Here is a 14,858-nt window from a genome sequence, read left to right as displayed (position 1 = left end):
CATATCAGAAAGCTTCTTCTAAGTGCCTTGGGCCCTGGCCCCTGCCAGGTCCTGGGCTGGCAGCTTACCTTTGAACTTGGAGCGGATGTTGGCCAGTTCCTTGTTGATCCTCTTGATCTCAGCCTCTTTGCTCTTGCCTGTGGAGAGAGGAGAAGACACACAAGGCCATAGGCAGCCACCAGCCACCAGTGGCAAGGTTATAAGCTTTCTGCCACCCCTTCTCTTCCCGGTGGCCCATGAGCTGCAGAGTGCTGGGGCTGGTTTTGGAGCGGTCTGCCTTCCATGGGAGCCCAAAGGCCCGTCTCTCGTGTTCTGCTCCTAAGCACCTCATGGTAGAGCTGTGGCCAACCAATCACTGAATAGCTCTGCTGGCTCCTGACGTTACCCTCAGCAACAGCACCTGACAGTACCCTCCCCACACCCCTTTCTTCCTCCTATCCTAGCCCTCTTAAGTCCTGTGTCTACACTGTCTGTAAACCTCTGCTCTGACAGAAGATTCCCTCTGTGATACGGGGCCGGCTGTCTGCTGCCTGTCTCTGGCCATTCTCACTGTCCGCTGGAGCCCCAGACTCCACTGTCCACTCACTTCCTCTTAGCAGAACCTCACCCCACAGTGCCCCACCTCAGACATGTCCCTGCACTGACACACCATCACCACCTCACCTGAACACAACCTGCACATAACCTGGTTCCTCTGGCAGCTTTTTTCTCTGCTTCTCTGCCTCCTTCCTATCCCTACCCTCTGGGCTACGGGGCATTAGCCTCGGCCTCCAGCCATTCCTGAGCCCTATCAATTTGGTCTTAGCTCCGTAACTTCCTTAGAGAAGTGCTTTCCACTCTCTTTGTCCAAGAAACTCATTACTGCTATAATATTTTTCATGGGTATGGGTACAAGTGCCTGCAGGGGCTGCAGCTGGTGCCTGGCCTACAGCAGGCGCTCTATTAGCAGCTGGTCAGTTCCAGGACACGCTGAGTGAGGGAGCCAGAGGCTGAGGAGCATTCATGCCATCCTCTTCCACAAATGCCCCTTACCTCCGCCCTTAATTCCCATCTGACAGTGACCCCAACAGGAAGTCCCTGAAACTAGCACATCTTAGAGTTACACAGTCTGGGTGGCCATGGCAGACAGGCAGTCCCTGAGCAGCCAGGCCGGGGTGACTTCAAACTGAAACAAGTGGTGAGGAGCAAGAACAGCCAGGGCTCAAATGCTATAATCTGTCCATCACAGGGGCACACCAGTGATCCCAGCATTGGAGATACGGAGGCAGCTGGGTCTTGAGTGTGACACCAGTCTGGGCCATACAGCTAGTGAGGCCCTATCTCAAAGGACAAACAAAACCAAAACCAACCAACCCCCAAAGGGCTAGGGGCAGGCTCAGTGTGGGCTTGCCTAGCACACCCAACCCACGGGTTCCATCGGCAGCACTGGGAAACCAGAGGAAGGATGGCAAGATGCTGACTCCAATGGCAGTATTTTGAATGTGCTGGGTTATATAAATAAATAGCTAAAATTAATTGTGGGGGTGGAGAGAAGGCTCCACGGGCAAAGTGCTTACTGTGTAAACACAAGAACCTGAGTTTGGAAAGCACCTACATTGCTGGGCACGGAAGCACATCTACAACTGCAATGCTGGGGTGGTGGAGGACAGATCCTCCAGATGTGCTCCAGGTTCAGTGAGAACATCTGCATCAAGTAAGGTGCAGAGCAACTGAGGAAATACCTCTGGCCTTGACATGCGTACCCACATGTGCATGCACACACGAGTACAAACACACACACAGAGAAAATAAAATAAACTGGACTGCTTCTTTCCTTCAGAAACATGTAGCTAGCAAGTCACACCACTAGCAGTTGTCATGCCTGTCTGTGTCCAGCCCTGGACAGATCCTCCTCTAGGAAGAGCTCAGGACAGCACAGGACAGCACTGACTGCTGGCCTGCCATCCCAGGCTTTGGTTAGTTTTTTGTTTGTTTGTTGTGTTTGTTTGTGGTTTTGCTTTCTCTGAGACACAGTTTCTCTGTGTATCCCTGACTGTCCTGGAACTCACTCTGTAGACCAGGCTGGCCTTGAACTCTGAGATCCACATGCCTGTGCCTTCGGAGTGCTGGGATTAAAGGCATGCACCACTACCACTTTGGTGAGTTTTTTAAACAGGGTCTTGCTGTACATTGGTGGCACATATCCCAGCATTTTGGAAGCAGAGGCAAGTAGTAGATCTCAGAGTTTGAGGCCAGCCTGGTCTAGAGAATAAGTTCCAGGACAGCCTGGTCTACACAGAGAAAGCCCATCCCAAGAATCCTCCAAAGATGTAGACCAACCTAGGATCAAATTAGCTCCATATCTGAGGACTCCTTGAACTTGTGATCCTCCTGCTTTCAATTCCCCAGGGCCGGGCCCAGATTCCCACCGCGCCCAGGTTAGTCAGGGCTGGAGGTCTGACCCTGGGCTTTGTGCATGCTAGACAAGCACTCTACTGACTGAAGCACAGACCGGTCGGTCGGTGTCTTCCCACTTTTGCAGGGGGCTAGGGCAGGAGGATTTAGACTTCAAGATCAGCCTGGACAACTTAGTAAGACCCTATCTCAAAAGAATAAAAGGAAATTAAAATTAAAAGTGAAAAGGGCTGGAGCGATGGCTCAGCAGTTCGAGCACTTGCTGCATTACACAGGAGCTGGGTTCCATTCACCCACAGGGCAGTTCACACTGGTCCATAACTCCAGCAACAAGGGATCCTATGCTCTCTTCCAGCCTCTGCAGGGAAAAGGCACACATGTGATGTACACACATACATGCAGTATGTATGTATACATACATATACACTCAATAAAAATATTTTTTTAAAGAATTATTTATTTATTATATATAAGTATGCCATAGCTGTCCTCAGACACACAAGAGGGCATCAGATCTCATTACAGATGGTTGTGAGCCACCATGTGGTTGCTGGGATTTGAACTCAGGACCTCCAGAAGAGCAGTCAGTGCTCTTAACCACTGAGCCATCTCTCCAGCACCTCAATAAAAATCTTAAAAGTTTTTTTTTTTTAATCGAAAAGAGGTCCAGAGATTAGCTAAGTTGGTAGAGTGCTTACCTAGAATGCACAAAAGACCTGGTTTTGATCCCCAGGACTACATAAGCTTGGTGTAGTAGCACACACTGGTAACCCTAGCAGTAGGAGAAGGTGGTATAAAAGCAGGAACATCGGGGTTGGGGATTTAGCTCAGTGGTAGAGCACTTGCCTAGTAAGCTCAAGGCCCTGGGTTCGGTTCTCAGCTCCGAGAAAAAAAAAAAAAAAAAAGCAGGAACATCACATGAGTTCAAGGCCATCCTATGCTACATATCAAGTTAGAGGCTAGCACAGGCTACATGAGACTAAGTAAGTAAACAAGTAATTGGCAGGAAGGGCCTTCAGCAGGGCAGGAATCTACCCTGTGACCCAGGAAAGATGGAGAGCTCTGGGCCCAGGACCCCGTGGCCTCAGCACAAGCTCTGTATGACCTGTGTTGCCTCAAATACCACCTGACCACTGTCATTTCCTAATTAGTTTCCTAAGTTCTGTGGGTCAGAACTTCTCACACATGCCCTGGGAACTCCTGACCTGGTAAGGGTGGACAGGAATTCAGCCACACCTGAAAGGCTAACTGGGCCCACAGGGTCTGTGGAGCACCACCAGAGAAGGGACATTTGAGGAGGATCTGGAGAGGTGAATAAGGCTCAGCCTGGAGCAGGAGGCTTGAGTCAGATCACCACCCAGGGGTACAACTGAGCCAGGCAGGGAGCTGCCCTTGAGGGTCCTAAGAGGGTGGACAGTGCCCCTCTCAGGGGCAGGGAATACTGGTGACCAATGTGGTGCCAAGTGAGCACCAGAGTGTAGGCACTTCTGTTCCCGGTCCTGTGTGAGTCCTGACATCACAAGAGCCATCTGACAGCCCAGTGCAGTGGCACACAACTAGGGTCGAGCAGCTGGAAAAAGCAAAAAGATCAAACTCTGGCTAACTTGGGTCACACAGACAACCAACCAAACTAACCAGCTCCAGGAAGGCAGGAAACAGCTGTGCGGCAGAGCCCTGGCCTGGCAGGCATCAACACTCCTGGATACTTTAGACATTCCCTAAAATGCTCCTAGAGGACGCGCGGGGCTCACTAGATGAGCTGCTCGCTGCACAAGCAAGAGGACTTGAGTTCAGACCCACAGCATGCAATGGTGATGCACACACACTAACCCAAGTGGGCCCAACACTCTGACCTCCACACACTGGAACACATGTGTGCCTGCATAGTCACACGTGTACTTAAGAGTACATTTAGATATATACATAAACATACTCCATGTATCTGCTTTCCTTTGCAGCAGTCTCCCTGTTACCAATCCCAATTCCTATCCCCATGAATGAAGAACACGCTCTTACATGTTGACCTACTTTTCCATGTAGCCACTCAGTGATCTGTAAAGTAATAGGTGTATTTGTGTTTTTGTGTTCTGTAAGGAACTAAACCCAGGCCTGCCCCCAGCCCCTCAAATGGATTCTAGGCAGGGGCTCTACCACTGAACTACACCTCAGCCCCTCACTGGAGATTCTAAGCAGGGGCTCTACCACGGAGCCTCGGTCCTAGCTCCACAATGAGAGATGCTAAGCAAGCTCCCCACTTCTGAGTTAGAGCCTCTGCTCTAGATACAGGGAAGGGAGAACGTTTTGGGTCTTTAGCTGGTTGAATTCACAGATCTGAACCTTGCCAATACAGAGGGTCATCTCTCTGTGTGAGTGTGTGTCTTTCTTTAGGCTCTCATCCATACTTATCAGATAGTGGCTTTGGCATAACTGATAAACTCTGCTATTAAGAACTCAGAGGGGCTAGAGAGATGGCTCAGTGGTGAAGAACATTTGCTGTTTTCCCCGAGGGTCCGGGTTCGGTTCCCAGAACCCACATGGTAGCTCACAACCAACTGGAGCTCCAGTCCCAGGGGATGCAATAAGTTCTTCTGTCCTTTGCAGACACCAGACATGCACATTCTGTACACGTTGGCATGCAGGAAAACCTTTCATGCACATAACCAGCCAGTGCTGCATAGATCAAGCCTGCCTCAAACAAAACAAAACAAAACAGACATGAGTGTATCTTTTATTTAAAATAGCAAAAAGAAAAGAGAGGTTGGGGAAACCAGCAGTTAAAAGCACTGACTGCTCTTCTGGAAGACCTGGGTTCAATTCCCAGCACCCACATGACTGCTCACACCATATATAATCTTGGCCCTGATGGCCTCCTCTGAAGTCTAAAGGCACTCAGGAAAATGTGCTGCACAGACACACAGCAGGCCTACTCCAGCATGAAGCTTCCAGCTCAGAGGTACGCGGGGTGCCGATGTCTGTAAGCGGTGACAGAAGCACCAGCATCAGGGTGCGTCTGTAATTACCCTCAAAGGAATCTGGGCCAACCTGGCCCTGCCCTGGAGGACCCTGTGCCTTCACAGAGAAAGTGCAGAAGCCCAAACCCTGACACCTGTGGACCCTAACCAAAGCCCATCAGCCATTGCTTTCAGACCCTGGTTTGCCATGAGACTAATTGTCCTGATCCTTCCATGGCCAAAATATGGCCATGTGCCATGAGGCACTGGGATCAGGACAGTTGTGACCGCATGGGAACATGTCGGTTTTCTCTTCTCTCCTTCACATTTATGAGGAATCTAGATTGAACCGGGATTGCACAGCAGGTGCCTTTACAGCTAGAAGTCTCTCCAAGCCAACTTTGTGTTGTTGGAGACAGGGAGTCCCAAAGCCCACACTTGCATTGAACTCGCTTTTAGCAAAGGGTGACCTCTAACTTCTGACCCCTTACCTCCACTTCTCAAGTGCTATGATAGCAGGCTTGCCCCATGACACTGGGCTTTCAATATTCCTTCTCAATCCCAGCACTAGTAGGGGGCAAGGACTGGACTATTTGTTCATCCACTCACTTCGGCCTTCATCAAACCCCTGCTGAGGCCCCCAAGGGCAGAACTGAAGGTGACCCCAGGACTGAGGCACAGCTCACTGTCATAGTAGGTCTACTGTGGGGCAGGATGGGCTTCTTTTGTGCAGTAGCTTTGGGCAGAGGGAGTTAGCATGCCAACCCTAAGGTCCTCTTCATGGATCTGCTCCAGGGGAACAGGGCTTTAGCCTGCAGCTCCCCTCTGGTAAGGCTTCCCTGCTCAGGGAGGGAGCACCATGCCTTCACACCACTCAGACTCATTAGCTGTAATCTCCAGAATCTGAGCTTCCTACTCACAGCCTGCTTTCTGTGCACCATGGGGCTCCCAGACAGAGGGCTTCCTCCCTCCCAAACCTGACTCTACTCTCTCCTTGCCTATAGTTCTACCTGCACCCCTGCCTATTCTCAGGACAAACAGCAGCCTGACTGCTACCCACAACTCCCTGATCTCAGGACCTTTGCACCACCCACGGCTTGACTCATCCATACCTCTGCCTCCCGCTGCAGTGTGTGCTTTGAAGCAGAGCCCAGGCAGAACTCTACAGACCTCTCCCTGAGCTTACAATGCTACACATGTATCTTAGTTTAAAATAAAGACTAAGATATAAATCACAAACCTGTCATCTCAGTACTTGGGAGGTAGAGGCAGGCAGGTCAGATGTTAAAGGTCATCCTTATCTACATAATGAGTTCAAGACCAGTTTTGATTAATAAATGAATCCCTATCTCAGAAAACCAAAAGCGAAGAAAAACTTCAGTTAAAGAGCAAGAAGAGTTAAATTTACACGAAGCGATGTCCACAGTGATTTTCTCCTACAGAGGGCGGCTGCAGGCAGGTGGTGAGGTAAGTGTATTTCAGACTGTACATGCAGTTTTTAGTATCTGATAATCTGCCCTAGGATGCTTATGGAGTATTCAAAACTGAATGAAAGAAGAAGATAAATTGAAATAACAATGTCAATGTATTTCAACTATAATTTTTAAGTTAGTCGCACACCTTTAATCCCAGCACTCAGAAAGCAGAGGTAGGCAGATCTCTGTGAGTTCAAGGTCAGCCTGGTCTACAGAGCCAGTTCCCGGACAGCTGGGGGGCTACACAGAGAAACCCTGTCTCAAAACAACAACATAAACATCTCAGTTAAAAGCTATACACTATGGCTAGGTGGTGATGCAGGCCTTTAATCTCAGTACTCAGGAGGCAAAGGCAGGCGAATCTCTGAGTTCGAGACCAGTCTAGTGTACAGAGCAAGTTCCAGGGCAGCCAGGGCTGCACAGAGAAACCCTGTCTTGAAAAGCAAAAAACAAGCAAAGAGCTTTGTTAAACTTTCTTAATTCTTTGTTCACAGAACTATGTGATCAGCATCAGCATCTAATCCCAGAATATTCTCTTTCACAAAAGGCCTGACTCTTGAGCAATGAGCTCCCCACTCCCTCCCAGCCCTGACCTCAAAGTTCCACTCTTCTCTGGCTTCCTCTGTGGTCCAGCCTCTTCTAACATTTCATCCACACAGAATCCTAGCTCTGGCTGTTCTCACTTGGGAAAGTACTATCTACGTCCCCCTTTTTTTATTGATTATGTGTATTATGCATGTGTAAGCACAGGTGTGGCAGGCAGAGGACAGTCTGTGACAGTCAGTTCTCTCCTTCTACCATGTGGGTCCCAAGGATCAAATTCAGGTCCTCAGGCTTGGCAGCAAGCACCTTGGCCCCCTGAGCCGCCTTGCCAGCCCCGTGTCAGTATTGTTTGTTGGTTTATTTTAAGGCAAAAGTTCTCACTGTGTTGCTTAGCTGACTTCAAACATAAAATTGTCCTCCCTGGCAGATCTCAGTGAGTTTGAGACCAGCCTAGTCTACAAAGTGAGTTCCAGGATGGCCAGAGTTACACAGAGAAACTCTGTCTCAGGAAAATGGGGGAGGGGGGTAGAAGAGGAGGAGGAGGAAGTCGTCCTGCTTCAGTGATGACAAGAGTGAGTGTCCATCATGGCTCTTTGGAGATGGAACCCAGGAGTCAACATTCTAGAAAAGTACTCTACCTCTAAACTACGCACTAGCTTTTTGGTTTTTTATTTTTTTGTTGTTCTTTTTTTGTTTTGTTTTTTTCCCCTTTCTTCCTTTCTTTAGAGACAGGGTCTCCCTTATGTAGCCTTGCTGTACTGGAACTCACTATGTAGACCTGGCCAGTCTCAAACTCACAGACGTCTGCCTGCCTCTGCCATCCAAGTGCTGGGAACTAAAGGCATGTGCTAACACACCTGGTATATGTATGGGTGTTTTACCTGCACGTATGTCTGTGTGTGCAGTACCTACAGAGGCCAGATGGTGTCCCTTGGAAAAGGAGCTACAGATGGCTGTGAGCTATCATTTGGTACTGGGAATTGAAGCCAGGTTTTTTGGACAAGCAGCCAGTGGACTTACCTGCTAAGCCATCTCTCCAGACCCCACCAGGTTTCTGTGTGGTCCTGGAACTGGCTCTGTAGACAAGACTGGCCTTAAACTCAGAGATCTGCCTGTCTCTGCCTCAAACGCTGTGATTAAAGGTGCGCGCCACCACCACCACTTGGCTCAACCCCCACTTTTCAGTTTAAGTTGCTCGAGGTGGTTTTGAACTCACTCTATAACACAAAGTGGCTTTTTAAAATTGTTAATACATTTATTATGTATGTGTATGCATGTGTGGATGCACATTCCATGGTATGCTTGTAGCAGTCAGAGGACAACTGGAGAAGTCAGTTCTCTCCTTCCATCATGTGATTCCAGGAATTGAACCCATGTCAAGTTGGGCAGCAAGTGTCCCTACCTCCTGAGATATGTAGACAGGCCCAGACTGACTGTGAACTTGAAGTCCTCCTGTCTCAGCCTCTGGAAAAGCTGGCATGACAGACTCTAGTCATGGTTCTGTTTGCATTTCTTGTCTGACTTGCATCAAGCCACAAAGACAGCTGTCCCCACAGAAATGCATCTGTGAGGACAGCTGTAATCTGCTTGAAGTACCATCTCTCCATAGGGTCACAGCTGCACAGGAGAACACACTCCTCTGTCTTATTTGTCACTGTGCCCCAGTGCTGTCACAGGGCTTGAGACACACCAGCCACACAACACATGGCTGCCAAGGCAAGGACAGGGCAATGGTAGGTGCACAGCAGAGGCCAGCTGCTAAACCACCCCAGGGTCTGCACTTGTGCCTTACCCTCCGCTGTCCGTTCTCTAGGGTCCACAGTGTGATAACTACCTATCTTCTCTTCCTTCCCCAAACCCCAACACAAATTCTCTTCTTTGCCAATTCTTCAAAACTGACCTAAAACCTGGCCAATCTTTTATCTTGTTTGGATTATTTAAGTGTATGTCTGAATACATGCATGCACATGCCCTTGGAGGCCATAAGAGGATGTGAAATCCCACAGTTATATACGCAGTTGTGAACCAACTGACATGGGTACTAAGATCCAAACATTTTTCACTGCCGAGCCACCTCTCCAGCCCCCTTAGTGTTGGCTTCTGTTGTTTTTTGTTTTATTTTTTGAGTCAAGTCTTGCTATAGAGCCCAGACTGTCCTTATACTCACCATCCTGGCGCTGTGGCCTTCCAAATGCTACGCTGACGATGTGCAACTCCAGCCCCTTGTTTCTGCTCACATCTGAGCAGTCCAGTTCTCACACTTGCCCTAGGTCTGTGCTCCCTTTGCTCTGGTTACCGCCTGCCATCCCAACTTCTCAAGTCTATTCTCACAGCAGACAGGGCAATCATTCAACAGTTGAGACTTTCTACTTGACACTCGGTCTTGCTTAAGCCAACCTGAAACTCACCAGCCTCCTGTCAGCCCCACCATGCCTGGTTCTAAAGGAATCCAGCGAGCCACTTCCTGCCTCTTCCCAAAAGCATCCTACAGCTCTTAGTTTAGCCACAGAAAAGCTACAGTGCCCAGAGTCCCTCAGCCTCCAACTCTCCTCAGTCCTCACTCAAGTCCGATGCTCACATGTACTTGGCCCACAGCACCAGCCATTGGCAAACATCCTGTGCTCCCTTCTGTTTACTCTATCTCTCCTAAGGAATGGACATCCCAAACGACATGGATTTTTGTTTTGTTTTGTCTTTGTGGTGCTAGGGATGGAACCCAGGACCTTGTTCACGCTGGGCAGATGCTCTACTACCAAGCTGTGGCCTCAGTCCTTCAGAGAGAGATGCGGGGCAGGTGCTTTACTGCTGGACACCAGTCCCAACTCTGAGGCTAGGAATCCTATGTGGTTGTAGGCCTAGTACTGCAAACAGGGGCTGATACATAGGAGGAGGTGAACAGAATTCATCGTATAAATGAGCCATCAAACCCCTGTGAGCAACATACTATTAGAAATGGAGTCAGCCAAAGAGGCTAAGTGGGGTACAGAGGGTCATCCCACCAGTAGTTAACAGAGAAAAAGCACAGCCATTTTTAATAGGTGCCCATGCCAAAGTCTACTGCCCTTCTTGGCTCCACCTCCTCTCACTGGGTCCGAAGCATCTCTCATGTAAGGGAGCACACACCTTCCCACTGTCCTTTTGCTGACACCTACTGAGCTCAAGATCCTCCCCTGAGCAGCGTGGAGGAGTCGTTCTTTAGATCTTAGCCAATGACAACAGCAGCTACTAAGGATCTGGCCTAGGGCCTCACCCCACATCAGCCCAGCCACCCCTCATTAAGAAGCCATCAGCAGCCTCTCCTGACATGAATAAACTGAGAAGTGAGGTCCCTCCTTCAAGGTCACACAGTGATAGAGTTCTATACACAAAGCCAGCTCTGGCTGACCACATCCACGCATGGACCCTCTGAAGGCTCCTGGCAGCTGCAGACACCAGCATCTGCTTCCTGGAGCTCACCAGCAGCCAGGGCATCCCAGTCTTATAACCCTTCCTAGAAGGGATCAAGGCCCTCGGATTGCTGGGATAAGCCAAAGAAGGCTTGGGTCCAGGGCTGCCCTGTTCCCTTCCTCAGGGTGCAAAGGTCCCTACGCCCAGCTTGCTAGATCCCTTCCCACACAGTATTCAGATGCCTTGCCTCCTCCTAGGGGTCTGCCTTCATCATAAACACTCACCGTGTAATACCTTCCCAGGACATGCTGGTACCTTGGATTTCCCAAAGACTTTATGTCTATATTTCCTCTTTTTCTTGTATATAGCCTCTTCAATGCCTTCCATGTTTTTGGGTTTTTGGGGGGGGGTAGAAACAGGGGGGCATTGGCTTTTCCAGCCTGTGTAACCCAGGCTGTCATGGAACTCGCTTTGTAGACCACGCTGGCCTTGAACTCACAGAGATCAGCCAGCCTGTGTCTCTGAGTACTGGGATTAAAGGCCTGCACAAGCACACATGGTATGTTCCATGTCTTTATGCACTCGTCCATCTAGAGTCTTTTTATACATCACCTCTGGTCTTCTGTCCCCCACCTCTTCATCCCTGGTCCTTCTGCTGTCTCCCTAACCTTATCATCTCTAGTTTCTCTTCCATGCCTTCACCTTATCATCTCTGGGCCCTATGGTGCTGTTCCCACCTTATCTTCTCTGCTTCTTCTGCAGTTCTCCCAATTCTGTCACTGATCTCACTGCTGTCCCCCACCTTATCTTCTCTGTCCCTCTGCTGTCACCCCATTTCTATCTCTGATTCCTCTGGTATCTCCCCACTTCGTCATCTCTGGTTACTCTGATTCCCCCCACTTCCATCTCTAGTCGCTCCGCTGTTCCCCCCAATTTATCATCTCGAGTCCCTCTGCTGTCCTCCCACTTTATTATCTTTAATCTTCCTGCTGTGCCCCAATCTTATCATCTCTGGTTCCTGGGCTGTTCCCCAACTTCTGGCCCCTGGCCCTAGGTGGTTGCCCGCCTCCCACCTCCTCTGCATCCCTGATTTCCTCCATCTAGGCTCCGGATGGCACTGAATGACCTACCTAACCCGTTGCCCTACTCCCTCCACCTCCTCCCGCCACGTCCGCCCGCGCCACCCTGGTCGTTCTCGGGAGGACACCCCCGCGCTTCCCCGCTCCCTCCGCCCGGTCCCCGCGTGACCCCCAGGCCCCGGTCGTGAGCTCACAGTTCCGGATGTCGGAGATGAACACGGCAAGCCCACGCATGCCATCGCCTTTGGATACAGCCGGCATGATGGCGAAGGGCTCGGCTCCAGGCCTGGCCGAACGGGCGCGGGGCTGGCTGGCAGCACCGGGCGGAAAGGACCCCAGACGGCGCCGAGGAGCCGGCCGGGGGAGGGCGGGCTAGCGGCGGGCTGGCTGCAGGCCGACGCCCCGCCTCAGACCCGCCCCTACGAATTGTCATCCGGGAACGTACTCCACTTGTTAGCTGAAAGCCCTGCCGCTCACAATAGAATGCCCGCCCTCCTCTCTCTTTGATTGGCTGAATAGTAAAGATACATGGCGATGATTGGTGCAGTACCGGGCTATTTCCGTTCGGAGCAGGGAGGCAGGGGGCGTTGCCCTAGAGACAGGCGGAGTTCAATGACACACTCTGGAACCGCCCCCTAAACGGCCGAGACCAACGCTAATTGGATGGACCATCCACTCCTGGCCAGGAGGGAGGGATGTAAGAGGCTGACGGAGGCGGAACTTCAGGAAAAGAAGACCAATGGGTGAGGAAATCGCACTCCGCAAGGCTCTGGCGATTCGCCGGAAGCATCATACTTCCGCCCTCGAAGGGGCGGTTGTGGGGGGGCGGGCAAAAAGGCGACGACCCGTAGAGAAGGAAGGAGAAAGAAGGCCTGTCAGTCAGCTGAGCTGCGATAGGTGGAGAGATGCCTGCAATTCCCTGCTGCAGAGAGGGGCTGGGTGAGGCAGTAGACTGTGAGGTGTCCACTACGCAGGCGCTTCCCTCTTCACAGTCCGTCTCCACGCCTGCGCCTCAGCTTCAGGAGCATGCCTCTTCCCTCTTCCTTCCCTAAAAACAACACCTGGAAATTTGACTTCTCTAGAAATCTATTATCCATGAGAGGAGGGACTGCCAGTCAAGGCTTGTTACCATAAACACTAAGGTCAAAAGAGATCGAATGGCTTCCCCGAGACTACACAGCTCAAAAATGGAAAATTGTGGGATTACGATTTTGGTTTTTTAAACATCCTTCATTATAGGTTGCTCTTCTTTCCTCCCTAAATCCCAGTACCCAAGACAATGGTCATAAGATCAAAATTGCTTCTCCTTCAGTTCTGGAGAACCACCCAAGGAAAAAGCCAGTTAAAGCCACAGCTGAGGACTGGGTCAGTTTGTTTGGCCTCCAACTCCCTAGGTTCTTTGGTTCACTGGTTGCAGGGAAGGCAAAGCCCCCAGACTGCCAATGCCCACGGCTATTGAGAAATTTGGGGCAAAAGGACTTGGAAGGGTCCATGTCTATTGTCCCCATTAACAAAATGGCACCCCAGACAGTCTTTTCTAATTTGACACCCGCAGAATGGGTCTAGAAGGTATGACCTGGGACCTAGGAAGGGGGCAACACTGAGTCCTTGTCAATAGAAGGCAGTTTTCTGGGGTTGGGGATTTAGCTCAGTGGTACAGCGCTTGCCTTTGGTAAGCACAAGGCCCTGGGTTGGTCCCCAGCTCCAAAAAAAAAAAAAAAAAAAAAAGGCAGTTTTCTGTGAGTTTGAGGCCAGCCTGGTCTAAGTAGAGAGTTCCAGGATAACCACAACTACATAGAAAGTGTCTGTCAAAAACAGAAAAGGTTAAGGATGTAACTAACCTTTAATCCCCCAGCGAGGGATTGGGTGTACATGTGACTTAGAGGTAGAGCCTCTGCCTACAATCTCCCAGTGAGGGGCTGGAGTGTGGCTCAGATATAAAGTTTCTGCCTTGAATCCTCCAGTGAGGGGCTGGGGCCTGCTTCAGTGGAAGAATACTTACCTAATACATCCAAAGGCTGGGTTCAATCCTGAGCACTGAAAAAAAAAATCACAAAATCAGATGTCTATTTCCTGGAGAGTTTAGAGACATCCATAAAATACATAAGGATACAGATTACCAGTGATGTTTGAATTAATCGTTCATGGAGGGATGTGAAGAGGAGACATAAAATATAGCAAGAATATACACAAAACCTGTCTCTACTTAGCCTAGAAAAACATCTCTTCCCATTCTCTGCTCATGCAGCATGGTATGGACAAGAGGAGTTACTGAGTTCTAGGTAAAAAGAAAGGCCTTTTATTCCAGGTCCCTCACAAGTAGACAGGAACCTCAGTGTTCCCCCACATGTCCAGACTGTTTGTGTGACTGTTGTTCTTAGATTGCTTATTTTCAGACAGAGACACACTATGTACACCAGACTGGCCTGGAATCACAGAGACCCTCTCACCTCTGACTCCATAGTATTAGGATTAATGGTGTATGCCACTATGCCCAGGTCACAGGATTTTGGTTTTTTTTTTTTTCTTTTTTAAAGACTTATTTTAGGGGTTGAGGATTTAGCTCAGTGGTAGAGCGCTTGCAAGGCCCTGGGTTCGGTCCCCAGCTCCGAAAAAAAAAAAAGAAAAAAGAAAAAAAAAAAAAAAGACTTATGTACATAAGTATACTGTAGTTGTCAGTCACACCAGAAGAGGGCATCAGATCTCATTACAGACGGTTGTGAGCCACCATGTGGTTGCTGGGAATTGAACCCAAGACCCAGTGCTCTTAACCACCGAGCCACCGTCTCTCCAGCCCTCAAAGTTTTTTTTTTGAGTCCAGAGTAAAGACTTTCCTAAATGCAGCAATATTGGGGAGGAATTCAGACTGCCTTCTGCCAAACCCACAGTGTCATCTGTGGGAAACACAGCTTAGTGGAAGCTTTGGAGAAACCAGACCCGTTTTCTTCAACAAAAGGAAAGGAATGGTTTCTGGCTACCTGGGTGTAGTCAGAAAACCTGGTGGTCCTGTATTAGGAGCCACCGCTACC

The 14,858-nt window shown here is 49.8% G+C and overlaps 1 protein-coding gene across 2 annotated transcripts in view; it reads right to left on the bottom strand.

Annotated features, from left to right (window-relative positions):
• Ap2a1 (adaptor related protein complex 2 subunit alpha 1) overlaps positions 1-12,225 on the bottom strand; it is a 29,102-nt gene extending 16,877 nt beyond the window's left edge. For both annotated transcript variants that reach the window (XM_032893704.1, XM_032893705.1), the window contains exons 1-2: positions 12,024-12,225; positions 69-137 (exon numbers count right to left, since the gene is read on the bottom strand). In XM_032893704.1, the coding sequence (XP_032749595.1) occupies positions 69-137; positions 12,024-12,090 (136 nt within the window). In that variant the 5' untranslated portion in view covers positions 12,091-12,225. The remainder of the gene's footprint in view (positions 1-68; positions 138-12,023) is intronic.
• Between the last annotated feature and the right edge of the window lie 2,633 nt (positions 12,226-14,858).

The sequence above is a fragment of the Rattus rattus genome, chromosome 2 (genome assembly GCF_011064425.1).
Source record: "Rattus rattus isolate New Zealand chromosome 2, Rrattus_CSIRO_v1, whole genome shotgun sequence".
In the NCBI taxonomy this organism is placed as follows: Eukaryota; Metazoa; Chordata; class Mammalia; order Rodentia; family Muridae; genus Rattus; species Rattus rattus.
Note: the sequence above shows the minus strand (reverse complement) of the source record. Positions and strands in the feature narration are given on the sequence as shown.